The 26073-nt window shown below is 53.9% G+C and overlaps 1 protein-coding gene across 1 annotated transcript in view; it reads right to left on the bottom strand.

The window, feature by feature from the left end:
* Positions 1–26073, bottom strand: part of NOS1 (nitric oxide synthase 1) — a 67586-nt gene that overhangs the window by 19451 nt on the left and 22062 nt on the right. Inside the window, exons 3-16 of the mRNA XM_030958992.1 lie at positions 21440–21572; positions 14579–14713; positions 13329–13474; positions 12308–12470; positions 11145–11236; positions 10578–10719; positions 8728–8867; positions 8173–8347; positions 6851–6952; positions 5691–5885; positions 4105–4190; positions 830–974; positions 447–551; positions 46–104 (exon numbers count right to left, since the gene is read on the bottom strand). Coding sequence (XP_030814852.1) covers positions 46–104; positions 447–551; positions 830–974; positions 4105–4190; positions 5691–5885; positions 6851–6952; positions 8173–8347; positions 8728–8867; positions 10578–10719; positions 11145–11236; positions 12308–12470; positions 13329–13474; positions 14579–14713; positions 21440–21572 — 1818 coding nt within the window. The remainder of the gene's footprint in view (positions 1–45; positions 105–446; positions 552–829; positions 975–4104; positions 4191–5690; positions 5886–6850; positions 6953–8172; positions 8348–8727; positions 8868–10577; positions 10720–11144; positions 11237–12307; positions 12471–13328; positions 13475–14578; positions 14714–21439; positions 21573–26073) is intronic.

Raw genomic sequence — 26073 nt, 5'->3', positions numbered from 1 at the left:
GGGAAAGGGTTGGAGTGGGAGGGGAAGGGGTTGGAGTGCTCTTACTTCCTCTCCTCCAGGTTGGAGTTGGGATTTTTCATCTCCATCAATGCACAGCCAAATTTCTACAGAAAAAGAACAAAAAAGGCCATCAGTTTTGCCAGGTTTGGCAGGAAACCAAGCCCTGAGCACAGCCTGGGCTGTGGCTCTGCTCCCTGCTCACTGCCCAGGTCACAGCCCCCCTGCCAGGGCACTGTCACCTTCTGTGTGACACTGCTGGGGGTCACGCAGGATGAATTTAACACCAGATCAGTGGCTGTGTCATGGCAGGGAACCAGGAGATGTCCCTGCTCTAGAGCAACCTGGAGGCAGCTGCAGCACCTGGACGTGTTTTGGGTCCTTCCAGCTCAGTCTGAGCCAAAAGAGGACATTCCTGTCCTGTCCCCTGCTGTCCCCTGCTGTCCTACCTCTCCGTTCTCAGGAGGGTCCCCGTTGCCGAAGGTGCTGGTGACCACCAGGACCATGGTCTCGTGCTCCAGGTGCACCACATCATACTCATCCATGGCCATCACCTGGGGGCACAGAGAGGGCACAGAGAGCTGGGAGCCTCCTGGGCAGGCTGGGGATGGGGACAGCACATCCCTGCTGGGATCTCTGCACGGGGAGGGTGGGAACAGGAGCCTGGAGGGACAGGGCCAGCCCTGGAGCTGCCACCCCAGGGGCCACAGCTGCAATCAGTGCAGGAATCAGGATTTTCCTCCACCCCAGACCCACAGGGGCACACCCTGAAGGCCCCTGGCAGCTGTCCCCACACCATGATCTCACACCCAGCACGTGTCAGGAGCAATACCTTGGCATCAAAGGCGTGCTTGAAGATCTCACAGAGGGTTTTTGCATAGACCTGGGACTTCCCCGTCTCCGTGGCATACAGGATGGTGGCCTTGACCCTCTTGGCCATGGCTTGGCCCATCAGCTTGGCTGAGAACTTCACAGCCCTGGGAAGCAGGAATAAATCCCAGTCAGAGCCTGGTCCTGACGCGTGCCTCTAGCCCAGACCTTTTTATTTCCTATTAAATGATCAGCCTTAAAAGCTGCAGCATCAGTTTTTTGGTTGTCACATAGCAAACAGGGAAGCCTGGAAAAGCTCGAGTGGTCAGAGAGGAAGAGGAGATGGGGGAGATTGAGAGGAGAGCTCAAATACCTGGATGGGCTGAAGGAGGAAAATGCTAAACCAGGCATGGGGGTGGTATTTGTGCAGGGGCACAGAAGCAGGAGGAGAATCAGGGGCAGGGAAAAGGAAAAAGGAAAAAGGAAAAAGGAAAAGGGAGGAGAGGAGAGGAGAGGAGAGGAGAGGAGAGGAGAGGAGAGGAGAGGAGAGGAGAGGAGAGGAGAGGAGAGGAGAGGAGAGGAAAGGAAAGGAAAGGAAAGGAAAGGAAAGGAAAGGAAAGGAAAGGAAAGGAAAGGAAAGGAAAGGAAAGGAAAGGAAAGGAAAGGAAAAGGAAAGGAAAGGAAAGAAAAGAAAAGAGAAAAGAACTGGAACCAACCAGAGCTGGAGCGACAGGAGGAGCAGCATCTCCTCCATCCCTTAAATCCAACCCAGCCCTGCTCCACACAGAGCCTGGGGACACCCAGGTCACCCCGAGCTGTCCCAGTGCCTGTGATTTGTGCTCTGGTGACCTCCCTGGGAGGAGCAGGCTGGGGGTGGCACATTTATCCCAGCCTGGTGCCCGGCTGACTCTTTCCCGTGCCTCAGCCGTGCCTGGGCGCTTTTCCTCCAGGTTTCCCCTGGCTCAGGGCACACAGAGGGGCCCTGGGGCTCCCCAGCCTTCCTCCCACCCGGGCCCAGGTGATGCAGCCCCAGGAATGCTGATTCCTTGTCTGTAGCACCACTGGGAGCACCGTGATGGGGACAGGGCTTGAGGGTTTGTTGTTTTAGGGACATTTATATCACACCAATACTGGTTTTCCTAGTGCCAAACATATTTTTTTTTCTAAGTGGACCACCAAGCCTTTAAATGGGGCCACCAGAAAGGCAGAGATCCATCAGGTCTGGATTTAGGCTGCTGTTGCAACAGGGAAAGGTGACTTTTGGGAGGCTGAGGGAGCACAAAGCCTCTCTGTGGCCTCTGCAGGAGGAAGGGCCGCCTGATTCACTCTGACAGCCCTTGCCCCAGGTTTTTGAGCTCAGCAGGGCTCCTGCAGCCCCTTCAGAGGAGCTGTGGGGAGCAGAGGCTGCAGCTGGAGTGTGACCATGTTCACAGGGGTCTCAGGTTGAGGGAAGAGACTAAGATCTGACTCCATGTTTCAGAAAGCTTGATTTATTATTTTATGATATATATTACATTAAAACTATACTAAAAAGAATAGGGAAAAAAAAGTTTCATCAGAAAGCTAGCTAAGCTAAGAATAGAAAAGAATGAATAACAAAAGTTTGTGGCTCGGACAGAGAGTCTGAGCCAGCTGACTGTGATTGGCCATTAATTAGAAACAACCAACATGGGCCAATCACAGATCCACCTGTTGCATTCCACAGCAGCAGATAATCAATGTTTCCATTTTGTTCCTGAGGCCTCTCAGCTTCTCAGGAGGAAAAATCCCAAAGAAAAGATTTTTCACAAAAAGATGCCTGCGACCCTGGAGTGGTCACAGTGGGCAGGAGGAGCCCAGCCTCCCCCTGCCCCTCCTGCCCAGGAATACTCTGGGTTTGGGGAGTCATTTAGGGAGGACAAAAAGAGGAAAGAAGAGGTAGAAACTCCTGCAGGCTGGTTTATCCTGCCTGCCCTTGGCAGGGTCAGCCTCAGGAACATTTCTGTTTGCTGCTGCATCACCACCCTCAGTGCAGCTCTGTCCCTTTGTCCTCCCATGGTGGCAGTGTCCCCTGTCCCCAGGGCAGGCACTGCAGGTCTGGAGGCTCAGATCTGGCCAGATTTTTGAGTCTGAGCAGGCACCAAATCATGCTCAAGGCTCTGGGCTCAGGCTGCGTCTTCTTCAGCTGATAAGCTCAGATCCAGACAGGATTAATGGTGAATTACAAAAACAATTCCTTTCCCTACACCAGGAATGATGGAGATTTTGTTTTAAATGACCTGCCACGCTCACATTTTTATAAAACCATCCCTCAATGGGGCAGAGGGGAGCAATAAAAGCGTTTTTCCCTCCAAACTCCATGAATCCTCCTGCTCTTCCCCCAGCCCCAGTGTCACATTCCTCAGCTGCTGCTCCTGTTTATGGATGCACCACGGAGAGCAGCTCGCAGGAGGTGACAGCTGAAGAGTGGGAGCAAATTGATGGCAGGGATTTGGGGAAACTGAAGCGTGGGGAGATGCTGTGACGAGCCAGGGCCACCTGGCAGCCTGGCCACCGTCCCCAGGGCACACCCAGCCCGCTCCTGCCTCAGCCCAGGGCTCTGCTGCCACAGAACCAGCAGCTCCTCTCTGCCAATGGCCCCCAGGGGAGGAATTTGGGCCGGAATCAGCCAAATTGTGCTTCATTCCTGCATCCCTGCTGCTGAGGAGCCTTGGCAGGGAAGAGGGGCTGGCGTGGCTCCTTGCCAGGGGTCAACTGACCATGAAGTGCAAATCTCAGCTCAGCCCGGATCCATCTGCTGCCTGCAGGGGGATTCCTCCTTGCCATCTCCCCCCTTCCTTCCAAAGCAGGTGTTTGGAGGGTTGGGCACACACTGGGGGCAGGTTCTCCTCATGTAGGGAAAAGTCAGTGGGAAAAGGAGGAATTTGGACGGGAGTTTGATCTCCTCAGTGCCAGCACAGCCCTGAAGAGGGAGGGGGAATCTTCCTGCCCCAGGGAAAGGAAAAATGGGCAAAACACCCTCCAAGAGTGGGAAAGCCACCCCTGAGCATCAAAACCTCCTAACCAGAGAATGAACAGCTCAGGAGAACAAATACCCAGGATGTGGGATTCATCTGGTCACATCCCTTTTGGTGGTCTGAGGGTGCTCAAAGGAGAGCCTGTGTCCCCAAATGTCCCTCAGGGCAGGTAAAGCCTTCAGTGCCCAAAGCCCAGGCTCAGAGCCCATCATCTGTAGGGTGACGCACACACCCACAGGGTGCTTAAACCCACAACCAGCCCCAAACATTCCAGGCCTTTCCAGAGCCTGCTGGTACTCACTTTGCCAGCTTCTTAAAGCCAATGGCCCTCTTCTTGGTGGGTGTCCCATTCACCCCTTTCCAGACGTGGGTGTTCCAGGGGTCCGGCTAGGAGAGGGAAAAGCAGGATCAGAGGGTGAGGAGTGCTCAGAGCTTGGAGAAATGCAGTATCCACAGCACTGAGAGTTAAATTCTTCCCGTCAGGAAAGGGAGGAATCGCTGCTACAGCACAGCTCTGCCTCTCCTCTCTGTGTCCCTGATCCTTGGAGCCTTGTGGGGGGTTGGTTTGGGCAATGGAACATGCCCAGGAATATTGCAATCTAATAAACCCTCCTGGCTTGTAGCAGCATCTGGCCAATTGCTCTGTCACCTCTCGAGAGCAGCGTTAATAGGCCACAGCCAAAAAGGAGACAACGCCAGAAGGGGAGAGGTGATGGAAACAGATCCTTTCCCCTGCTCTGGCCACAGGTTTTATTGCCTAAGAGGCCCTTTGGGAAGGGGAGGCAGCTGAAGGCAGAGCAGGCACACAGAAGCTCATTCCGTGCCCTTGCAGGCTGCAGTCAGAGCCAGGAAGCATCGGGGGGCCTGGTGGGCTGGTGAGGAGTGAACAGACTGCTCCTGCTCTGGGATTATTCCTTAAGGGCTCTTGACTAAAGGTCACATTGTGTGGAAAGCACCGGAGCAGGGAAGGCTGGAAAAGGAGGGAGTGTTTGCTGAGGGGATTGTCCTCATGGTCTGGAAGGTTCAACAGCCCAGCAGCAACGTTGGGTCCCCTGCTGGGCCTACTGGGCTGCAGCCCCTGCCCCACTGCTGGATGCCCTGGGTGCAGGAGCATCCTCTCAAACTGGGCTGGGATGGGATATGGGATATGGGATATGGGATTTGAGATTTGGGATTTGGGATTTGGGATATGGGGTATGGGATATGGGATATGGGATGCAGGAGCCATCCTCTCAAACCTGCAGGCTGAAATGGGATACGGGATATGGGATACAGGAGCTATGTCCACTCAAACCTGCAGGCTGGGATGGGATATGGGATTTGGGATACAGGAGCTATGTCCACTCAAACCTGCAGGCTGGGATGGGATGTGGGATATGGGACATTGGATATGGGATATGGGATCCAGGAGCCATCCTCTCAAACCTGCAGGCTGGGATAGCATATGGGATTTGGGATACAGGAGCATCCTCTCAAACCTGCAGGCTGGGATGGGACATGGGATATGGGATATGGGATCCAGGAGCCATCCTCTCAAACCTGCAGAGTGGAATGGGATATGGGATATGGGATATGGAATATGGGATATGGGATATGGGATATGGGATGCAGGAGCCATCCTCTCAAACCTACAGGCTGGAATGGGATCCAGCGGCCTTCCAGCCATTTCCTCACCCACCCATTAGGCATTTCCAAAGTGTGATTAAAAACTGGGAGCTCAGGTGTCGCACATCCCCATGGAGGGGCAAGCCCCCATTATGACACTGTATTAGGGTGAAATATCCATTGTGCAGGAATTGGATGGTGTCCCTGTCCTTCCTGCGCCTCCTGAGCTCCCTCTCCCACCCCGCCCTTGGCCACAGGCACGGTGGAGGGCGGGGACAGCACCTGGTACTCAAAGGAGGGTGTCAGGCGGTAGTTGAGCATCTCCTGGTGGAAGACGGGGGTGATGCTGCCCGACATGGGCGGCACGATCCACACCCAGTCGGCGGGACAGCCCCCCCGGCACCGGTACTCGTTCTCCATGTGCTTGATGAAGGACTCGGTGGCCGAGTGGTGATCCACGATGGTCACCTTGTCACTCTGCAGGGGGACAAGAGAGCAGAGCCAGCAGCTGTCAACACATCCCAGAGGGAGAAAAGCCAAAATTTTACATTTGGAGCTGTTTGTCACAAGTATTCCTTACTCCCGTGGTCTTTGGGGATGATCCAAGGTGGCTGCTGACCCTGGTCTTCCCAAGGGGGCTCTAAAGTGATTTGAGAATAGATGTGCTATGGGAGCCCTGTTCCCCTTGTCCTGGCCAAGCAAAGATGGGATGGGATGGGATGGGATGGATGGGATGGATGGATGGATGGATGGATGGATGGATGGATGGGATGGATGGGACGGATGGGGACGGACGGATGGGATGGATGGATGGATGGATGGATGGATGGATGGATGGATGGATGGATGGATGGATGGATGGATGGATGGATGGATGGATGGATGGATGGGATGGATGGGATGGATGGATGGATGGGATGGGATGGGATGGATGGATGGATGGATGGATGGATGGATGGATGGATGGATGGATGGATGGGATATATGGGATGGATGGGACGGATGGGATGGATGGGATGGATGGGGTGGAGCATCCTCTGCTCAGACCCTTGGGAAGCTCTTCCAGCAGGGCAGCTCCAACCCAGCTCTGGGAAGGACTCTCCCCCTTTGAAGCTGGCTTGCCAGGGACTGGTTTTGCTACTCAGCCTTTAGGTGCAGGCTGGGGGAGAGCCTGGGCCAGCTCCTGCCTCATGGATAGGTCAGAAGGGCTGGATTTTCCCCTTGTTGGGATATTCCTTCTGGACCAGCAGGACTCAGGCACTGGCGGTGTTGTTTTACAACATCCAGAGTGTGGAGATTATTAAATCTCACTGCAGCAGCCCAAATTTGGGAGGCACAGCCCAGTTCCAGCCGTTGTGCTTGGGTGGATGTCTCCACTCTTGTCCCACTTGTCCCTGTGTCCCTGCAGCTGGCCCAGGCACAGCAGGGTCTGAGTGAGGTACCTGGAAGCTGTAGAGCACGGCGATGTTGATCTCCACCAGGGCCTGGTCCTTCCACAGCGAGGACGTTTTCCTCATATCCAGGTTCATTTTCTTGGCCACTTGCTGTAACAACATATGGCAGGAGGGGAAGGATTTAATGGCCAAGAAACAAGGATTGGAGAGCTCTTCTTGGGGAGAGGAACCCAGAGGAGAGGCCCAGGCTGGCACAAGGCACCCACAGGGCAGGGAAGGGCTGATGTTGTGCCTTCCTCTGGGAAGAAATCCTGCCTTTTCCTCTCCATGGCAGGAGCATGGCCTTTCCTCCTCCCTGGGCAGAGGCAGGTGGCCAAATGCTGCTGAGGAGGCCACCAGGAGCAGCTGGACACTCACCCTGCTCCCACCCCTCTGGTTTTCAGGAGACTGGGGAGGGATGGAGCCCCTCTAATAACACAACATTCCCTGGGAAGTTTTGATGGATCCAGAGCCCCTGCATGGGCACCTTCCCATGGCTTGGCTTTGTCTGTCCCAGTGTGGGCAGTCCCTGAACCACACTGGGACACACATCCCTGAGGAGCCACCAAGGGTCTCTGCACCCTTTCATGTTTCAGCACTTGGCCTCAATTGAGCACACGACCAGGTGCCTGCTGACCCCTAAGATTCTTTGGGAAGCCTGTGGGAAGCTCCACAGGGATCACGCTGGCTGTGTCAGACACCTGCTGGCCCCACAGGACACAGAGACCTTGCCGACCTCAGCAACGTGGCTCCAGGAGAATTCACAGAATTCACAGAATGACCAGGTTGAAAGAGACCTTCAAGATCATTGAGTCCAACCCAGCCCCAACACTTCAACTAAACCCTGGCACCCAGTGCCACGTCCAGGCTTTGTTAAACACATCCAGGGATGGCGACTACACCATCTTCCTGGGCAGCTGTTCCAGAACTTTATCCACTGTTTCCATGAAAATCTTTTTCCTAATATCCAACCTATATCTCCCTTGATGCAGCTTGAGGCTGTGTCCTCTGGTTCGTTCAGTTCCTGCAGAAGGAGCCCAGCCCCACCTGGCCACAGCCACCTTTCAGGAGCTGCAGAGAGTGATAAGGTCACTCCTGAGTCTCCTTTTCTCCAGGTTGAGCACCCCCAGCTCCCTCAGTCGTTCCTCTCAGTGTTTGTGTTCTCAGCCCCACTCCAGCCTCATTGCCTCCTCTGGACGCACTCCAGCATCTCAATGTCCTTCCCAAGCTGAGGGGCCCAGAGCTGGGCCCAGAAGGGACATCCTGTGCTCTCCCAGGGTCCTGCCTGCTCCCCGGTGCCCCAGAGGCCCAGCAGGAGCAGCAGGAGGTACCTCCAGGATGTTGTAGCGGGAGTTGTCGCAGTAGTCGCGGACGCCGATCTCCGTGCCCATGTACCAGCCGCTGAAGGGGCAGGCCGAGAACTCCAAGCCCCCGATCTCCAGGAGCATGTTGGAAACGGCTGGCAGCCCGTACCACTTCAGGCCCAGGTCCTTAAACCACTCAAACCTGCCGGAGAAAAGGTCAGGATTAGGCAACCAGCTAGGAATTCCCTTCCCAGTGCAGGCAGGAGGATGGGGAGGTCACTTTGCCACCAGGGTGAAGGACTTGAGCAGAACATTTCCATCAGTACCTCCCTTTGGGGCTGTTCACAGGGACAAGGTGATTATGGAGGGGTGTAAGCCCTGGAAGACTTCAAGGCAAAGGAAACTTTTTGAGAAAATCCACCTGGATACAAGGGAAAGCCCTGAGACACGGACACAACTTCCCTGCCAACTTCACTGGAGGGAGGGTCTTGGGTGAAGACCCCAGGCCATGGCAAGGGTGGACCCAGGGGAGCCCAGTCCTGCTGATCCCCTGGAGCAGTTCTGGGGCTGCCCCTGACTCACTTGGGGTGTCGGATGGGCACTTCCAGCACGAGCTCTGGTGGGATTTCAAAGAGCTCGGGGTCGTTGCCATTGGCTTGGAGGAGCAGGGGCAGGATATCGAGGCGCCCGTACGGAGCCTTCCAGCCTTGCTGGATGCAGATCTGCAGGGAAAATAAAGGCAGGGTTGGTGTCCCAGCTCTTCAGACGCTGTGGGCAGAGAATTGTGCCGTCCTGGGAGCAGCTCCTGGCAGGATTTCTGTCCTGGTGATTGAGCAAAGGGAGATACAAACAGGGGGTGTCCTGTCCCAGCCCACCCATGACCAAGTCAGGGGAATTTGGGCTACAAATGAGCCTGGAATTGATCCCCAGTAGGATCATGGCTTGTGCCTGTAGTGGTGAAAGAGAAAATGGGTGAGAAAAGCAGAAAAGTGACAAAACCCAGCCTTTACTCCTGGGGAAAAACCTAAGGGCGACACAAACCCAACCTCCCCATATGGGACTGCACTGGACAATCCCAACCCTCCTCCCTCTGGGGGTGCTCAGAATTCCCATGTGCTCCCAGCAGGCACGGGAAGGGTGGGTTTAATGTGGGAAATGGATTTGTAGAGAATTCTCAAAACCTGACAGAAGGCCCCCACAGTGTGCATCTGTATGCAAACCTTGAGATAAGAAATGCTGAGTTGGAAATGCCATGGAATGGGACAGACATTGTTGGGAGAGAAATGAAGCCAGAAACAAGTTTCAAAGGATGGGCTCACAAATAAGACTGGATAGTTTAGAGAAATAGAACTATGAGGGGTAATTTTAGATTATTGGCTTTAAGGCATCTACAGCATGGTGTGGCTAAAGCTCATAGGCCAAGAAGAACTTACAGTGTATTGTAATTAGGAAATAATTAGCTTCTGATTGTGATGGCGTGAATTATAACAACTGTATTGTCTCACCCTTCTCATGAAACTGAAAATGGAATAGAAGATCTTCAAACACCTCTCATTTGCCCCATCTCTCATTTATGGGGACAAGGTGATTATGGAGGGGTGTAAGCCCTGGGAGACTTCAAGGAATAGGAAACTTTCCAAGGAAATCCATCTGGATACAAGGGAAAGCCTTGAGACACGGACACAACTCCCTGGCAGCTCTGCCAGCTTCACTGGAGGGAAGACCTGGGAGAGGGTTTTGGGTGAAGCCCTGTCCTAGGGTGACGTTATGCTGCTTGTATCCTCATTTGTGTGTTCTGTTTATGCTGGATATCATGTTCTGTGCCTTCAGGACTGGCTCTGAAGAGCGAAGTTTTGTTTGCTCTCAGCCGCTCCCCCACGGCTGGCAGGACACACAGACAGGGCAGTACATGGTGCTGCTTTTGCTTTTTGCTTGGCTTTTCACTTTGCTCTTGCTCCTGCTTTGCTCTTGCTTTTTGCTTCTGCTCATTAGTTTAGCTAAGCAGTCCAAATTTCTTCCTAGACTGTTTCTCCTTTCCCTTTTTTGGAGCTACTCGAGCCTGCTCGGACTGGGACCAGGGAACAGCGAGAGTTTGCACCTTGTGGCTGCAGCAGCTGCCCCAGCACAGGAGGGACTGATAACAGAGCGACCACCCCCAGAGAGACTTTCTGAATTTGTCATCCTTTTCAGAGCAGTGACAGAGTGGTGTCACCCGGTATTGTTCATTTTGTGTGCTGGGGGTGCTGTGCCTGTTAAATAAACAGGTTCTTTCTGCTTCTCTCTGAGGAATCCTTCCCGAAATGGTAAGGGAAGAGGGGCTGTGTGGGTTTGCTTTCTGGAGGGGCCCCCTTTTGGAGGTTTTCTCCCAAATCTGCCCTAAAGCAGGACAAGTGGAGAAGGCTCAGGAAGAGCAGGGTCAGACAGGCTGGTACCTCGGTGAGCTCCACGTTGGCGGGGTCGCCCAGCACGGAGCCGTCGGGCTGTTTGTAGCCGGCGTAGTGGATCAGCTGCGCGTTCCAGATGCGGAAGTCGTGCTTGCTGTCCGTGCGCTGCGGGAAGATGGTGATGGCAGACCTGGGGGGGAAAGGCAGCGCTGGTGAACGCCACGAGCTGAGGGAGGGCTGAGGTGCTGGAGGAAAAGTGCTGCCACCACCTCTGGGTGTGCCCCAAGTGAGTCCCTGAGAGTTGGTGGCTCTGAATTTGGGGTGTTCTCAACTCCTGGCTGCTCACAGGGGGTTTCAGACAGATCTGGAGAGCAGTCTGAGCTCTGTGCTGGATAGGAAAGGGGAAATAATGGGAAAAACTTCCCTCTGAGGTTCCACAGGCAGCAAGAAGAGAAAGACTTGGACCAGCAAGACTCCTCCACCCCAGATCAGATCCCTCTAACCCTTCCCAGGACTGCTGCTGGCTGTGCAGTGCCCAGACCCAACTCCAGCTGGGTCTCTCCCCTCATCCAGAGGCCCTCGGATTCAAAGCCTGGTGACTCCCTGGTAGCTCACCTGAGGTTCCCCTTGTTGGTGGCGTACTTGATGTGGTTGCAGATGTAATTGAACATCCCATGGGCCGTGGTGCAGTCCCGGGCATCGAACACCTGGAACAGGGAAGCAGTTGTGGGGATGTTCCAGCTCCTAGGGCAGAGCCAGGCAGAGGAAACACAGCACATGGAGAACTCCAGGCATCACTGTGGCTTCTCAGGGATCTAAAGCTCCGTAATTATGTGTTCCCTGCCTTTGGAACACGTGGATGTCTAATCCAGCTGCCCCTTTTGCTTTGGAGAGGTGACTCATCTGCTGCTCAGGCAAAAACCTCCTCATTCCCATGCTCCCAACCTGCTGCTGTTCCTGCCTCATCCCCCAACAATTACAGAGTCTGCTCTGCTTCTCTTGTAGATCAGCACTCAAAGCTGGAGCAGGACAGGTGCCAGCCAGGGCTGAGGGACAGGGAATCACGGAATCATGGAATGGTTTGGGTTGGGACTTTTAAAGAGCATCTCATTCCACCCCCTGCCCATGGCAGGGACACCTTCCACCATCCCAGGCTGCTCCAAGCCCCGTCCAGCCTGCCCTTGGGCACTGCCAGGGATCCAGGGGCATCCATGAAAGCATGGGGAAATCAGGAAGGGGGATCAAGGGAAGTGGCTGTGCCCATTCCCTGTGTGAAGCAGCCACAGGAGCTGCTCAGCCACACTGGATTTGTTCCAGGTTACAGGAGGAGAGGACAGCTCTGTACCAAGGGATTCCCTGGGGATCACTGATTTCCAATCCTGTTCTGTGATTCCCTTGCCAAAAGGGCACTGAGCCAAACCCTCCCCTGCTGGGTCTCAGTACTGAGGACAAATGTGTCCTGCTGCCTCTCTCCAAGTGGAGCAACAGGTTTGGGAGCAGCAGGAAAGATGTTGGAGCAGGATCTGATATTGGAAAACATCCCCTGGAGCACCAGCTTCCATTTCAGACACAGCCACCTCACCTCCCATCCCACAGACACTTTTCCAGCTCCTGCCAGCATCCCACAGCTGCTGAGGGGAGCTGTGTGTGCTGAAAACCTGCCCCTGGACCTGTGCTGTGCTTCCCAGGTGCTGGAGAGCAGGGATTTGCCTCTCCAGAACTCCAGCACACCCTTTGGCAGGAATCTCCTGGGTGTTTGTGGTGGGATTGGTGCTCACCTGCAGCTTGGACCACTGGATCCTGCCCACACAGCGCGCCGCGTTCCTCCAGGCGTGCTTGGCTCCGTAGATCAGCTCCGTGTCCCGCAGCTGGTACGTGTCAGTGGCCTCAATCTCCTTGGTCACCTCCTCCAGCCTCTCCATGTGGGCCTTGGAGCCGGATCTGGGAAGGTTGGGAGCAGAGGAGGTGGAGAGTCAGGCGGAGGGCAGGGAATGCTGCTGCTCTCCTCCTGGAATGCCTCATTCCTACACAGCCACAGGGATTGTGGCGATGGTTATCCCAGATTTGGGATAACAGGAGGGCAAGGACCGGGGGAGAGGACAGTGGCTTGTGCAAACAAACACCAGGAATGAAACTCTACTCAAGAAGCAGCTGCTGAAGGAGCACCAGAGCCTCCCCCTGCTGTGACTTACAGCAGGGGGAGGAGATCAGATCATGGAATCATGGCATGGCCTGGGCTGGAAGGGACCTTAAAACTCATCCCATCCCACCCCTGCCATGGCAGGGACACCTCCCACTGTCCCAGGTGCTCCCAGCCCCAGTGTCCAGCCTGGCCTTGGGCACTGCCAGGGATCCAGGGGCAGCCCCAGCTGCTCTGGGCACCCTGTGCCAGGGCCTGCCCACCCTGCCAGGAAACAATTCCTAATTCCCAATATCCCGTCCAGCCCTGCCCTCTGGCAGTGGGAGCCATTCCCTGTGTCCTGTCCCTCCATCCCTTGCCTCAAGTTTCTCTCCATGTTTCTTTTTGCCTCCTTCAGGCACTGGAAGGCCACACTGAGGTCACCCCAAAAGTTCTCTTTTCCAGGCTGAACAACCCCAACTCTCTCAGCCTTTCCTCCCAACAGAGCTGCTCCACCCCTCTGGTCATCCTGGTGCCTCCTCTGGACTCTCTCCAGCAGCTCCAGCTCCTTCCTGTGCTGGCCCTAAATGGCGCCCAGCGTGCGGCATGAAACCAAAACCCTGGCATTGAGTCCCACGTTCTACCGACAGAGCCAGCCAGGCAGCAACAGCAGCACCCACCTCTTTATGGAGGAGTAGTACTGGTCAATGAAGTCCTTGGCCAGAAGCAGCACCTCCTCCTTGCTCCTGGTGTCCTCTGCCTTGCGGATGTGGGGGCTGGGGGTCATCACGGAGCCCATGCAGATCTGCTCGGTGCACGCCGTGGCCTGAGGGGACAGGAGGGGACAGGGATGTCCTGGAGCCACCACGGCACTGCTGGGCTGGGCTGGGGCAGTCAGCGAGCACCCACACAGAGGGTGGTGGTGTCTGACAAACAGGGACATTGCCACCTGGCTGGGGACACTGAGTGGGGACAGCCAGGCCATGTGCAGTCACCACTTGTCGCTCCTGATCCAGACAGTGGAGAGATGGGGTTCACACCCCAGCTTGGCATGAAGTCAGATGCTTTTCCTTATTTAGCCCAGATGGATTTCCCTCTCTCTGCTTATTGCACCAGATTTGAAATTCAAACCCTACTGGAGTGTCTTAGGTTGAAAGGTGTGGCTGGGGCTGTGTGTTCTGTCCCCATCTGTCAGAGCTGGGGCAGTTCTCTGCTGTCCATGGGGCAGTTTTTCCTTTATCTCTCCCACAGCCAACCCTCCCTCCAGGAGATCTCTGCTGTCCGAGGCCACTGAGTGTCCCTGCAGGGCTGATCCAATTCCAGCATCCCATGGGGAGATGCTGCGCCCAGGGGAGGAGCCAAGCATTCCTACCTGGATCCAATCTGAGCCTGGAGCAGCACAGCAGCCTTTGCCCCCTGCATTGCCAGAGGAGCAGCTTTCTGCTGCCCTGCATTGCCAGAGGGAGCCCAGGCCCATCTGCAGCAGTCCTGGAGCTGCAGAGGAAAACTCCCCCCTTGTGCAGGATCCCTGCTCCAGCAGCAGCACAGCTGGCACTGCAGGAGGGCTGAGCCCCCATGGGATGGGGCTGTGCCACCCCCTGACACACAGGGGGCAGGGCATGGTCTGACTCTGGCAGGGGTTTTTTTTGTTTGTACTATTGCATTTGTATTTTTAATTTTCCTACTAAAGAACTGTTATTCCTATTCTGCTATCTTTACCTGAGAGCCCCTTAAATTCAAAATTATAATATTTCAGAGGGAGGAGGTTTGCATTTTCCATCTCAGGAGAGTCTCCTGCCTTCCTTAACATACACCTGGCTTTTAAACCAAGACATGAATTCCTCCACTTCTGCATTCCTGGGTAAATCCACCTTGGAAACGGTGCCATCCACCCACCGATGGTCAGGGAATTTGGGGCAGCTCTACTCACCATGGCAGTCTTGAGGTGCAGGGTGTCATGGAGCACGGAGCCTGTCTCCCAGTTCTTGATTTTCACGAAGCGGGGGCATTTGGAAGGGCTCCCATTGGCGTTCTTGGTTGGGGACTGGCGCCCGGATGGCGGCGGCTGGAAAAGAGGGAACACCCAGCACGAGGTCAGAACCCATCAGCAAAATGCAGGAAAAGGTCCCTGTTGGAACCCTGGACATCCCTCTGGCTGTCCTGGATGGCTGGAGCTCCTGCCAGGGGGCTCAGAGACCTTGGCACAAAGCCAAAGACCCCTGTGCCTTTGATTTTGACCCATGGAAAAAATTACCCACTTTATATGAGAATTCACAGGCCACAAAAGTTTAAGTAGAATGATAGCTAGTTTGTTACAAGACAGAAAAGTAGAATTTTGAGTTTTTAGAATAAGAGTTCAGAAGCCAAGATGGAGGGATTTTGGCGTGCCTTGTCCTCCTTCTTTCTTCTTCCTGGCCTCCATCTTCTGGGTGATGGTGGCACTTTTGGATTGGTTTAGAGTAGAAACACACTGTCTAACATTGGTGATAGGTATAGGGAAATTATTGTAAATAATGCACACATAGCTTCTAGTATAAAAAGAGAACACCACCTCTGGGGTGGTCAGTGTGCCTCAGACTGACTTGCTAGACAGACCTCAGCAGGTCAGGGAAAGAATGTTACACATAACAAAGAATAAACAACAACGGCTGAAGAATCCTGACTCCTTCTTCGATCTCGGAGCTGGGAAAAAGAGACTTTCTAACACCTCAGGGTCATCTCGACCACAGAAACCCCGAGAGGTCCCAGCAACACAGCATTGTGTATGGCTGGATGGCTGTGAGGGGATGACACAGCCAGACAAGGTGTGTTATCCCAATATTTGGTGTTATTTGGGATCCTACAACGGAGCCGCCGACTTGCAGTGGAATTAAGAAGTTGTGTCTGGTTATGGGACAGCTAAACCTGTGGGAAATGAGTTAAAAACAGAGGTGGAAGTGACTTGGAGAATGTTGTGTTCAAGTTTCCCAGAGGAAGACTCTCCTCCAAAATCTGTGGGGTGTTTCTTCCCAAGGAGCATCACCTGCTCCGGTTCTGCAGGTGCCAAGCTCTGCCTGGAAGAATGAAGAGCTGAGCATCAATCTGGGCAGGCCAAAGGCATGGCTCCTCTGAGACCAATGCTGGAGAGCTTGCAGGAATGAGGATGGATAAATTATCCAAGTGGGGGGGCTGCTGAATCATGAGAAGTTGGATTTCTCCAGCCTCAGCTCCCTGACACTGCCTTGGCATGGGCTCTTCCAGCTCTCCTTGAGTTCTGTGCCAGCACGGGGAGAGCCTCAGCCAGCACAGATCTTGTGAGGAGCAGAACTGGTTACAGGTGCTCCTTTTTGCACGTTTTCACAGATAAAACCACAATTTTCTGCCCTGGCCCTTACTCACCCCAAGCACTTACAGCTTCAAGAGCCATCAATGTCTGCCAGTGGGGACAGGGGAGCCTGCAGTGGCTCTGGGCAGCAGAGCTCTGTCTCCCAGGAACCAGATCTTACACAGGGATGTAATTCCATCACTGGAACCACGGTGCTGCTGCTGCAGCTCTCCAGGGGACGTCTGAGAGCATCCTGGCCAAAGCTGCTGCTGTTTGGCACCACTTCAAGGCTGTGCACAGCAGCTCTGGGCTGGGACTGGGTCTGTCCCTTCCTGCAACAATCCTGGGGCTGGCGTCACTTTTGAATCAACCTGGTTGTCTTGAAGCTGATGCTGCCTTCAGCAGTGTCACCTCCTTTCTGGGGGTCCTGGACTCCTGTCACCCCTGCAGCAGCAGCAGCAGCAGCAGCAGCAGCACAAATTTAAAGAAGCAAAGAGCCAGCACAGGGTGGGAGAAGCTCCTGACGCAGGAGGGAAGGCAGCAGGAGCCACAGGGATGACAGAGCAGCCCAGGCTCCAGCTCTTACTGGCTCCCACTTCACCAGGGGGTTGTTCTGCTGCTCCAGAACTCTGAGACATCAATCCTGGCTGACTCCAAGGCTGAGGCCCGGACTGAGCAGATACCTGTGCATTTGCTGGCACTGCTGGCCAGACTTTTTGCTCAGTTCTTATTTTTACAATAAGTCCAGACTTTTTTCCCCCTGGAAAACAAGGATTTCAAGCAGCCTGAGGCTCATGGTGTAATGACATACTCTGAAAACATATTCTGGGAGCGAGGGACAGAGGCTGGAGGGGAAGGCAGAGATTTACAGCCTGAATCCTCAGCAGGACCTTCTTTAGCCCTTGCAGTTTCCAAAAGCTGCTCCCTGCACGCCTCAGGCTGTGCTGCCATGGATCTCTGACATTCCTCATGTCACAGATCCCATGATTTTCCCAAGGAGTGTGTCAAAGTCTGCCCCTTCAAGCCAAATATCCACTGACCACATCTCAGCCCCCCTCTGCACGCTGCAGAAACTGAAAAAACCTCATGCAGAGCTCAAACCCAGCAGTAAATAAGAACCTCCTCGATGTAGTCCTGCAAAACCACTATTTTTAAACTCATTTTTTTCAATTTTGAGGAGTCCAGCCTGAATCATGGCAGTGGCAGCTCCTGCTCATTTTCCCCCCTGCTTGTTTTACTCTTCCAAGAGAATTGAATCATTCTTTAGTCACCAACATCTTCCTGCGCTCCCTGACCCACCCCGAGGACCAAAGGGGGCAATCTGCCACCTTCCCTCTGAGCCTGATTGCTCAGAGCAGCTCCCTGAGATGGGCAAAATGTGCTGAAAACAGCTCAGAAATGCAACCAAAACCAATCCTCACCTGCAGCTCCACCTGCCAGACAGAAACCGGGAGCACCAGGCAGGGAGTGTTGATTGCACCCGGCACTTTTTAATGGGAGTTTTGATCTCCTGACAAAGTGTGCTGCTAAAATACTTCTTGCTGGAGCAGGTAGGGCCCCAAAACGTGCTGGGAATGCAGATGGAGAAATGTCCCCATCCTCGGAGCAAGTGGGGGGATGCAAGGCTCAAAAATCTGGCCAAATCTGAGGCTTCAGACCTGCAGTCCCTGCCCCTTCCCTGCCCTGTCCACCACGGGAGGACAAAGGGACAGAAGGCAGGTAAGCACCACCGAGGGTTGGTGCTTCTCTGCCTGCAGTGCTCTGCCTCAAACACCCCCAAAGCTTCTCCCCTTCCCCATTTGTCTTTTCCCTGCAGGAGCTGGGCAAGCTGGAATCCTGGAATCACCGAGTCATTAAGGTCAGGAAGGGTGTCTGAGGTGGTTGATCCCAACCTCTGGGTGAGCACCAAGCTGTCAGCTGGAGCAGAGCACTGAGTGTCATTCCTTGGACACTTCCAGGGATTAATGGGACCGCATTAATCTGTTCCAGTGATGTGTGTATTCTATTTGCCATCTGCATGGAAGTTGTCTTCTGTTAATTGGGCAGTTTTCCTTATCTCTTCCACACCCAATCCTCCCTCTGGGGAGACACCTGCTGATAACAGCCATTGAATGTCCCTGCATGGCTGATAAGAACTACAGCATCCCATTGGGAGATGTGAGCCCAGAGGGAGGAGCCAGGCATTCCTACCTGGATATAATCTGGGGATTCTGGAACACCAGCACAGCTTCTGCACTGGATTTCCCAGAGGAACAGCAGCTGCCTCTTCCCCTGGATCTTCAGAGGCAGAGACTGCACCTTTCTCCAGGATCCCTGCTCCAGCAGAACCACCCCTGACACTGCAGGAGAGCTGCAGCCACAATTCCAATGGGACTGCTGCCAGCACCCTGACCCACAGGGTGTCAGGTTGGGTTCTGACTCTGTCAGTGTTGTTTTAGTGTACTGCATTGTTTATTTTATCCTTTTATTTTCTTCCCTAATAAAGAACCTGTTGTTCCTGCTCCCATATCTTTGCCTGAGAGCCCCTTAATTTCAAATTTATAACAATTCAGAGGGAAGGGGTTGGCATTTTCCATTTCAGGTGAGGCTCCTGCCTTCCCTAGCAGACACCTGCCTTTTAAAGTAAGACAGCCAGTGCCTGACAACCCTCACTGGGAGAGGCCCACGGAGGTGCTGAATCGTGGGACAGCAGCCAGGCTGGAGCAGAGGTGCCAGCTCTGACACCCCCATCCTGGAGCAGCTGTGGAGGAGAGAGAAGCCAGGGGAGGCTGGGAAGGAGCTGTGTGTGAGCTGGTGTGTGTGTGTGTGTGTGTGTGCTGAAACAGGAGGCAAACACTCCCTGCCGCTGCGCCAGGGAGGCTGCGTGAGATCTTTTCATGTTTTAATGAGGCAGCTGGGATCTGGGTGACTCAGGAGAGGGACAAGCCGAGAGACAACTGTGGCACACGCGTTACGCAAACAGCTCCCACCCGGAGCGTGCCGGCACTCCGCGGCTCCCGAGCTGTCTGCTCCCACAGGAGGAGCCCTGGGGGGCTCCTTGGGGACACGGTGACAGCGGACATCTCTGTCCTGGGCTCTGCAGGTGCTCACCCTGCTCGGCTGAGTCCCAGCGGGGCGAGAGCAGCAGCAGCCGGGTTGTGGATTTATCTCCGTGCTGACATTTCTGTCCAGACTGCATCAGCCCCGCTCGGCTCAGAGCGTGTCCTGTGCCTCTGCTCAGCTGTAAATCACCCCCACAAGCTGCTCTGAGTCGCTTCCCCCGAGAGCCACACGGGCACATAGCTCCTGATTGCCCTCGGGCTGCTCCCGAATCAGTCCCTGCGGGCTGGAACAGGACCTGGCACAACCTCAGCATCCTCAGCGTTAGGGCCAGGGGGATCGGGCTGCTGGGAAACCAGCGAAAAACGCCGTGTGGTTTTGTAAAAAATAACAGAGGGATGGGGATCGATGCCCAGCGGGGCTTTCAGCACCTTATTACGAGCCTCAGTGAGCATTAGCCACCTGGCCAAGTGAATCCACCCAATCCTGCTTCAAAAAAAACCCAAGGAAAGTTCCCACTTGGCTTGACTTTCCCCAGTGTTAATAGTATTTATTGCTGCTTGAAAGAAGTTCAGCTGCCTTGACTGCACACAGCCCTGGGGAATGGCTGGGGGAAAAAACCAGACTGCTTCCAGAAAAGCAGGCGTAAGGATTCGGGGATAAGAAGGATAAAAAGAAAGCTGTGCATCCAGTGGAAAAAAAAAATAATAAAGAGTTTAATAGCAGCTTAAGACTGGCGGTTTTGGCAGCCCCAGCACAGAGAGAAATTAAGCTCTGCACACAGAAGGTTATAAAGTGCTTATAGTAACAGACACGGACACGCACGGGGCTTAGCAAAGGAGCAGGAAGACTCTGCAGAGCTGGGGCAAAGGGAGCAGCCCTGACCTGTCCCTGGGCTCAGGATCCCATGTGCTGGGACGTGGGGCTGCCCAGGGCCATCCCCCAGTGGCTGCTGCAGCTCAGGGGCGCTGCCACCGGCGTGGGGTGACACCCAGCCCAAGGGTGGCTGTGCTGCCAGGACACCTGGCCATGGTCCTGAGGTGAGGGAGGGTGGAAATGGATCCCAGCCAGGCTGGGGGCAGCCCTGCAGCCTGGCCAGGGCTGTCCAGTGCCCTGTGTGGGCATCAGCACCAGCTCAGAGGGTCTCGTGTGTCCCCCATGGGTCTCTGGCACTGCCAGGCTGCAAAAGTGCATGGGAACGTCATTGCATGCAGGACTGCCAGGAGAAATGCATCCAGCCCTGGGCCCAGCACAGCAGCGACCTGGAGCTGCTGGAGAGAGCGCAGAGGAGGCACCAGAGATGCTCCAAGGGCTGGAACCCCTCTGCTCTGGAGCTGTGGCTGCCCCTGGATCCCTGGAATGTCCCAGGCCAGGTTGGACAGGGCTTGGAGCAACCTGGGACAGTGGGAGGTGTTCCTGCCATGGCAGGGGTGGCACTGGATGGTCCTGTGGGAATCTCTGTGGTCTTCAGGTCACCCATCCCTCTGCTCTGGAGCCAGGCTGGGAGAGCTGGGGTGCTCACCTGGAGAGGAGAAGGCTCCAGGGAGAGCTCAGAGCCCCTTGCAGGGCCTGAAGGGGCTCCAGGAGAGCTGGAGAGGGACTGGGGACAAGGGATGGAGGGACAGGACACAGGGAATGGCTCCCACTGCCAGAGGGCAGGGCTGGATGGGATATTGGGCAGGGATTGTTCCCTAGGAGGGTGGTGAGGGGCTGGGATGGAATTCCCAGAGCAGCTGGGGCTGCCCCTGGATCCCTGGCAGTGCCCAAGGCCAGGCTGGACATTGGGGCTTGGAGCAGCCTGGGACAGTGGGAGGTGTCCCTGCCATGGCAGGGAGGTGATCTCCAGTCTGGTCCCCCAGGTCCTGCCTGGATAATCCCATCAGGGAGATTCTTTAGCCCAAGCCCTGGCAGAGCTCACGCACGTCGTGTTTTCCCCGAGGTGCTCTTGGTGGCCTGGCAGGGTCTGCCTGACGTCTCTGGCTCTGCTACAAACGTGGAGTTAATCTCCTCTTGGCAAGGAAGCCTGAGAATTTATGGCCGTGGAGTGTCAGGAGATGAAAAGGCACCGTGGAAGGCATTATCTGAAGTGCTCTATTGAATTACCATCAGATGAATCCAAAGGACTTTAATGATGCAGCTTGGCCTGGTGCCACCAGAAGGGATCACACTCCCCAGGGAGGCCTCGGCGTCCTGCTCCTGGCTGGGCTCCCATCCCACGTCAGATGAGGAGCAGCATTCTCCAGTGACCTCCATTCCCTGCCTGACCCACGGCCCGTTCAGCTCCTGGCGCCAAGGGGCTCAGGGATCCATCACCTGCAGCTTTTGGGGTCACACGTTGTCCCTGCAGGTTCTCTGCGCTGTGAGAACCCACCAGGATGGGTCACATTCCCACAAACCCTGGGAATTCTGGTTTTCCCACCCAAAGCAGCCCCAGCCACGGCCTCTTACCTGCTGTCCTTCAGAGCAGGGGTTGTTCAGGACCACGGGGACGTTGCTCTTCCCCCACAGGTCCCCCGGGACACGATCGTTCTCCATCCGAGCCGGCAGAGCTTTCTGGGGATTGTTCTCCCCTTCCCTGAAACTGAAGGGTTAAAAACCTTTCTGGGGTGCTGGCACCACGGGTCCTGCTCCAGCTGCTTCCCACAGGAGCCAAAACTTGGCCACTGCTCCGTGGGAAGGGAGGGGAGGCAGAGCCTCAGCCAGGGCGATGAATCACCAAGGTGAGGACAACCCAAGCACCACGGGAGCTCCACCTCAGAGCCACAGGAGTGCCCTGTGCCCACACTGACCCTACAGCAGAGCCCCTACAGCACCCCAAAATCCCGCTGGAACCTGGGAAAACAACCCTGGGAGGTGGGGAAGGGAGGCTGGAGAAGCTGGTGGCAGAAGGAGCTTGCAGAGCAGCTCGGTGCTGGTGAGCAGGGAAGAGGAAAAACCAGCGCAGAACAAACAGGAGCTGAGCTCCCGGGAGCTCTCCCTCATCCTCCTGACCTTTCCACGTGCTGGAGTGGAAGTGACCTCAGCCAGGCAAACTGAGGAATATGTGGGATGTATTTGGGTGGAATATGGGGTGTATTTTGGGTGGAATATGGGATATATTTGGTGGGAATATGGGATATAGTTGGGTAGAATATGGGATATATTTGGTGGAATATGGGGTATATTTGACAGGAATATGGGATATATTTGGGGGGAATATTGGGTATATTTGGGTGGAATAGGGGGTGTATTTGGGGGGAATATGGGACATATTTGGGGGAATATGGGATATATTTGAGGTGGAATATGGGATATATTTGGGGTGGAATATGGGATATATTTGGGGGGAATATGGGATATATCTGTGGGGAATATGGGATATATATGAGAGGAATATGGGATATATTTGAGAGAAATATGTGATATATTTGGGGGAAATATGGGGTATATTTGGGTGGAATATGGGATATATTTGCGTGGAATATGGGATATATTTAGGTGGAATATGGGGTATATTTGGGTGGAATATGGGATATATGAGAGGAATGTGGGATATATTTGAGAGGAATATGGGATATATTTGAGAGGAATATGGGATATATTTGGGTAGAATATGGGATATATTTGGTGGGAATATGGGATATATTTGGGGGGAATATGGGACATATTTGGGGGGAATATGGGATATATTTGAGAGGAATATGGGATATATTTGGTGGGAATATGGGATATATTTAGGAGGAATATGGGATATATTTGCGTTGAATATGGGATGTATTTGGGAGGAATATGGGGTATATTTGTGTGGAATATGGGATATATTTGCGTGGAATATGGGATATATTTGGGGGGAATATGGGACATATTTGGGGGGAATATGGGATATATTTGAGAGGAATATGGGATATATTTGGGGTGGAATATGGGATATATTTGAGAGGAATATGGGATATATTTAGGGGGAGTTGCTGGGGATGAGGGGAGGGCTGGGCACTGGGGACATCCCGGTGCTGGCTGCCCCAGCCCAGGCTGTGACACCAGGTGTAGCTCAGGTGTAACTCAGGTGTAGCTCAGGTGTAGCTCACTGCACCACACACCTTTTGGGGTGCGGGAGAGGCTCTGAAATGCCACCTGAGCTGGTGCAGAACCTCTGCCAGGTGAGCCCTCGCCAAGGAGAAAACAATCAGGGTTTAGAGAGGTGACATTCAGACAGGCAGGGGGTGGCACCTGTGTCACCAGCACCCCCAAGGCCACCAGGGAAGGGGCTCCTGGGGTGGGCAGAGCAGGGGCACGGGTCAGGATGGGCACAGGCACTGAGGAAATGCCCTCTGCAATTGTTCTGCTCCTGCTGTCAGTCCTTAAAAGCCTTCCAGGTGCCCCTGAATCAATAATGAGAATTCTCATTAACGGTGGCAGGGTTTGGGCACTGACCAAAGTAGGACATTTGCACCCAAGGCATAAATCACACCAACAGCACGCTCCTGATTCAATTTCAGGAAGACAAATAAATACAAATAAATTCAGTTTCACACTCCTTGAACTCCTTTAGCTTAAGGAAAAGACTTCATTTATAGAGCATCTCCCTGTGCTTTTCCTGTCATTTTTCTGCTTTCACAGAGCCATGCTCAGCTGCCAAAATATTTCCCTGGGCTCTGGCCACCTTCCAAACGTTGGAAAGTGGCCACCTTGGTTTGAGTGAGGAGGCACAGGTGCCCAAGGGCTGTTTCCCCTGGGATTTCTGTGCCCCTCCAGGCCATGGAAGCTGTTCCCTGGTGAGCTGGCTCCTGGGAGGATGTGAAAGGGTTTCAATCAGATAAAACACAGCTTTTAAGAAATCCCACCCAAGCACCTCAGCCAAAGGCAACAGAGATCCTGTGACCGTGTTCACAGGGGTTCTTGGATGAGGGAAGAGACGAGGATCTGACTCCATGCTTCAGAAGTCTTGATTTATTATTTTATGATATATATTGTATTAAAACTATACTAAAAGAATAGAAGAAAAGGCTTCATCAGAAGGCTGGCTAAGAATAGGAAAAGAAAGAATGATAATTGTGTCTTGGACAGAGAGTCTGAGCCAGCTCACTGTGATTGGCCATTAATTAGAAACAAATCAATGAGACCAATCACAGATGCACCTGTTGCATTCCACAGCAGCAGATAATCAATGTTCACATTTTGTTCCTGAGGCCTCTCAGCTTCTCAGGAGGAAAAATGCTAAGGAAAGGATTTTTCATGAAGAGATGTCTGCGACAAGATCCCAATCTCTGCTGCAGGGGGTGGTGATCCACAAACCCCAGAATCCACAGGGATGAACAGAGAGCCTGGGGACAGGGACAGCCAGCAGCCACACATCCCTCTGTGCTCAGGGGCTCCTGCCCAGGCTGCCTCCATCCCAGTAATCCCCAGCAGGCAGGCAGCAGGGAATTAGCAGGATGAGAGCCCAGCCAGCCTGGCTGTGCCCTCGGAGCCAGCCCAGCTGTTCAATCTCCTGGAGAGCTCTCATTCATTCCCACGGCTGCACATCCCTGCCCTCCTGCCCTGATCTCGGCGTGCCAGGGGACTGGGGGAAACGGATTGGAGGATTCTCCAAAACCTGGTAGAAGGCTCACACAGCGTGCATCTGTGTGCAAACCTGGAAATAAGAAATGCTGACTTGGAAACGCCATGGAATGGGGCAGACATTGCTGGGAGAGAAATGGAGCCAGAAACAAGTTTCAGAGGATGGGCTCACAAAGAAGACTGGATAGTTTAGAGAAATAGAACTATGAAACATGCATTGAATTAAGACTTATGAAGGGTAATTTTAGATATTTGGCTTTAAAGCATTTACAGCATGGTGTGGCAAAAAGCTGATAGGCCAAGAAACTCTGATAGTGTATTGGAATTAAAAAATAGTTGGCTTGAATGACTTAAAATGGCATGAATCATAACTGTATTATACATTATCTGTATTGTCTCACCCTTCTTGTGAGACTGAAAATGGAATAAAAGTTTTTCAAACACCTCTCAGTTGCCCCATTTCTGGGTCAGAAAAGGGCATTGTGTAACAGGGACACAGAGCCGGGTCAGCACAGGGCCCCCGAGCTCCTGAAGTCACCTCCAGCAGCTGACAGGCCCCAGCTGCTCCTCACAACAGACCCAAAATCCAGACAGAAGCACTGAATCCATAAGGGAGAGATCCCTTGATTCTCCTGGAACTTGGGACTTGGCAGAAGGAACCTGCTGGAAAACCATGGGGCCTCTCCAGGAGAAGTTTGGGATCAGCCAGAGATCCCACAGGCACCTCCAGAAGGGTCTGCAGGGCCAGTGCCAGCATGAGGGAAGCTTGGAGAGGATTCCTGGAGTCCTGGGAATCTCGTTGGGATCTCGTTGTGTGCACAGCAGCAAAGCCATGAATGGTGGCAGCGGAGAAATCCCAGATGTCAAATGAAACTGGGCATTCATTTGGGTGGTTTGGGATTTCCAGGTCCTGCTGGAGCAGGGGTTGCTCCCATTCCTTGGCCTCAAGCACCACCTGACAGCGAGGTGCCCCATGCTGAGGGACAGGGACATCCAGGTGGGAATTACCTGGTGTCAGCACCCAGAACATCCCTCTGGCTGTCCAGGACAGCCAGGACCCTGCCAGGGGGCTCAGAAGCCCTGGCACAGAGCCCAAAACACCTGTGGGTTTGATAATGACCCGTGGAGCAAATTACCAACCTTAGATGAAGATCAGCAGTACACAGCAGTTTAGGTAGAATAATAGTGAAGTTATCACGGGGTGAAAAAGTAGATTTTGGGGGTTTGGTATGGGGGTTCAGGAGGCAAGATGGAGGGAACTGGGTGTGTCCAGCCTTTCTCCTTCTTCTTCTTGGCCTCCATCTTCTGCTGTGATGCTGGCACTCACAGATTGGTTTAGAGTAGAAGCTCACTGTCTAACAGAGGTGATTGGTATTGGGAAGTTATTGTAAACATTGTACTCGTAGTTTTTAGTTTAAAGACATAACACCGCCCTGGGGGCAGGCAGAGTGCCTGGAACTGTCCTGCTGGACCTCGGCAGGGAGGAGAAAATTTTTTACAGATAAGAAACAATGAACAACCTTGAGACCGAGAAATGAAGTGTC

The sequence above is a fragment of the Camarhynchus parvulus genome, chromosome 15 (genome assembly GCF_901933205.1).
Source record: "Camarhynchus parvulus chromosome 15, STF_HiC, whole genome shotgun sequence".
NCBI lineage: Eukaryota > Metazoa > Chordata > Aves > Passeriformes > Thraupidae > Camarhynchus > Camarhynchus parvulus.
The sequence above is the reverse complement of the archived record's forward strand: the minus strand, read 5'-3'. Positions and strand labels throughout refer to the sequence as shown.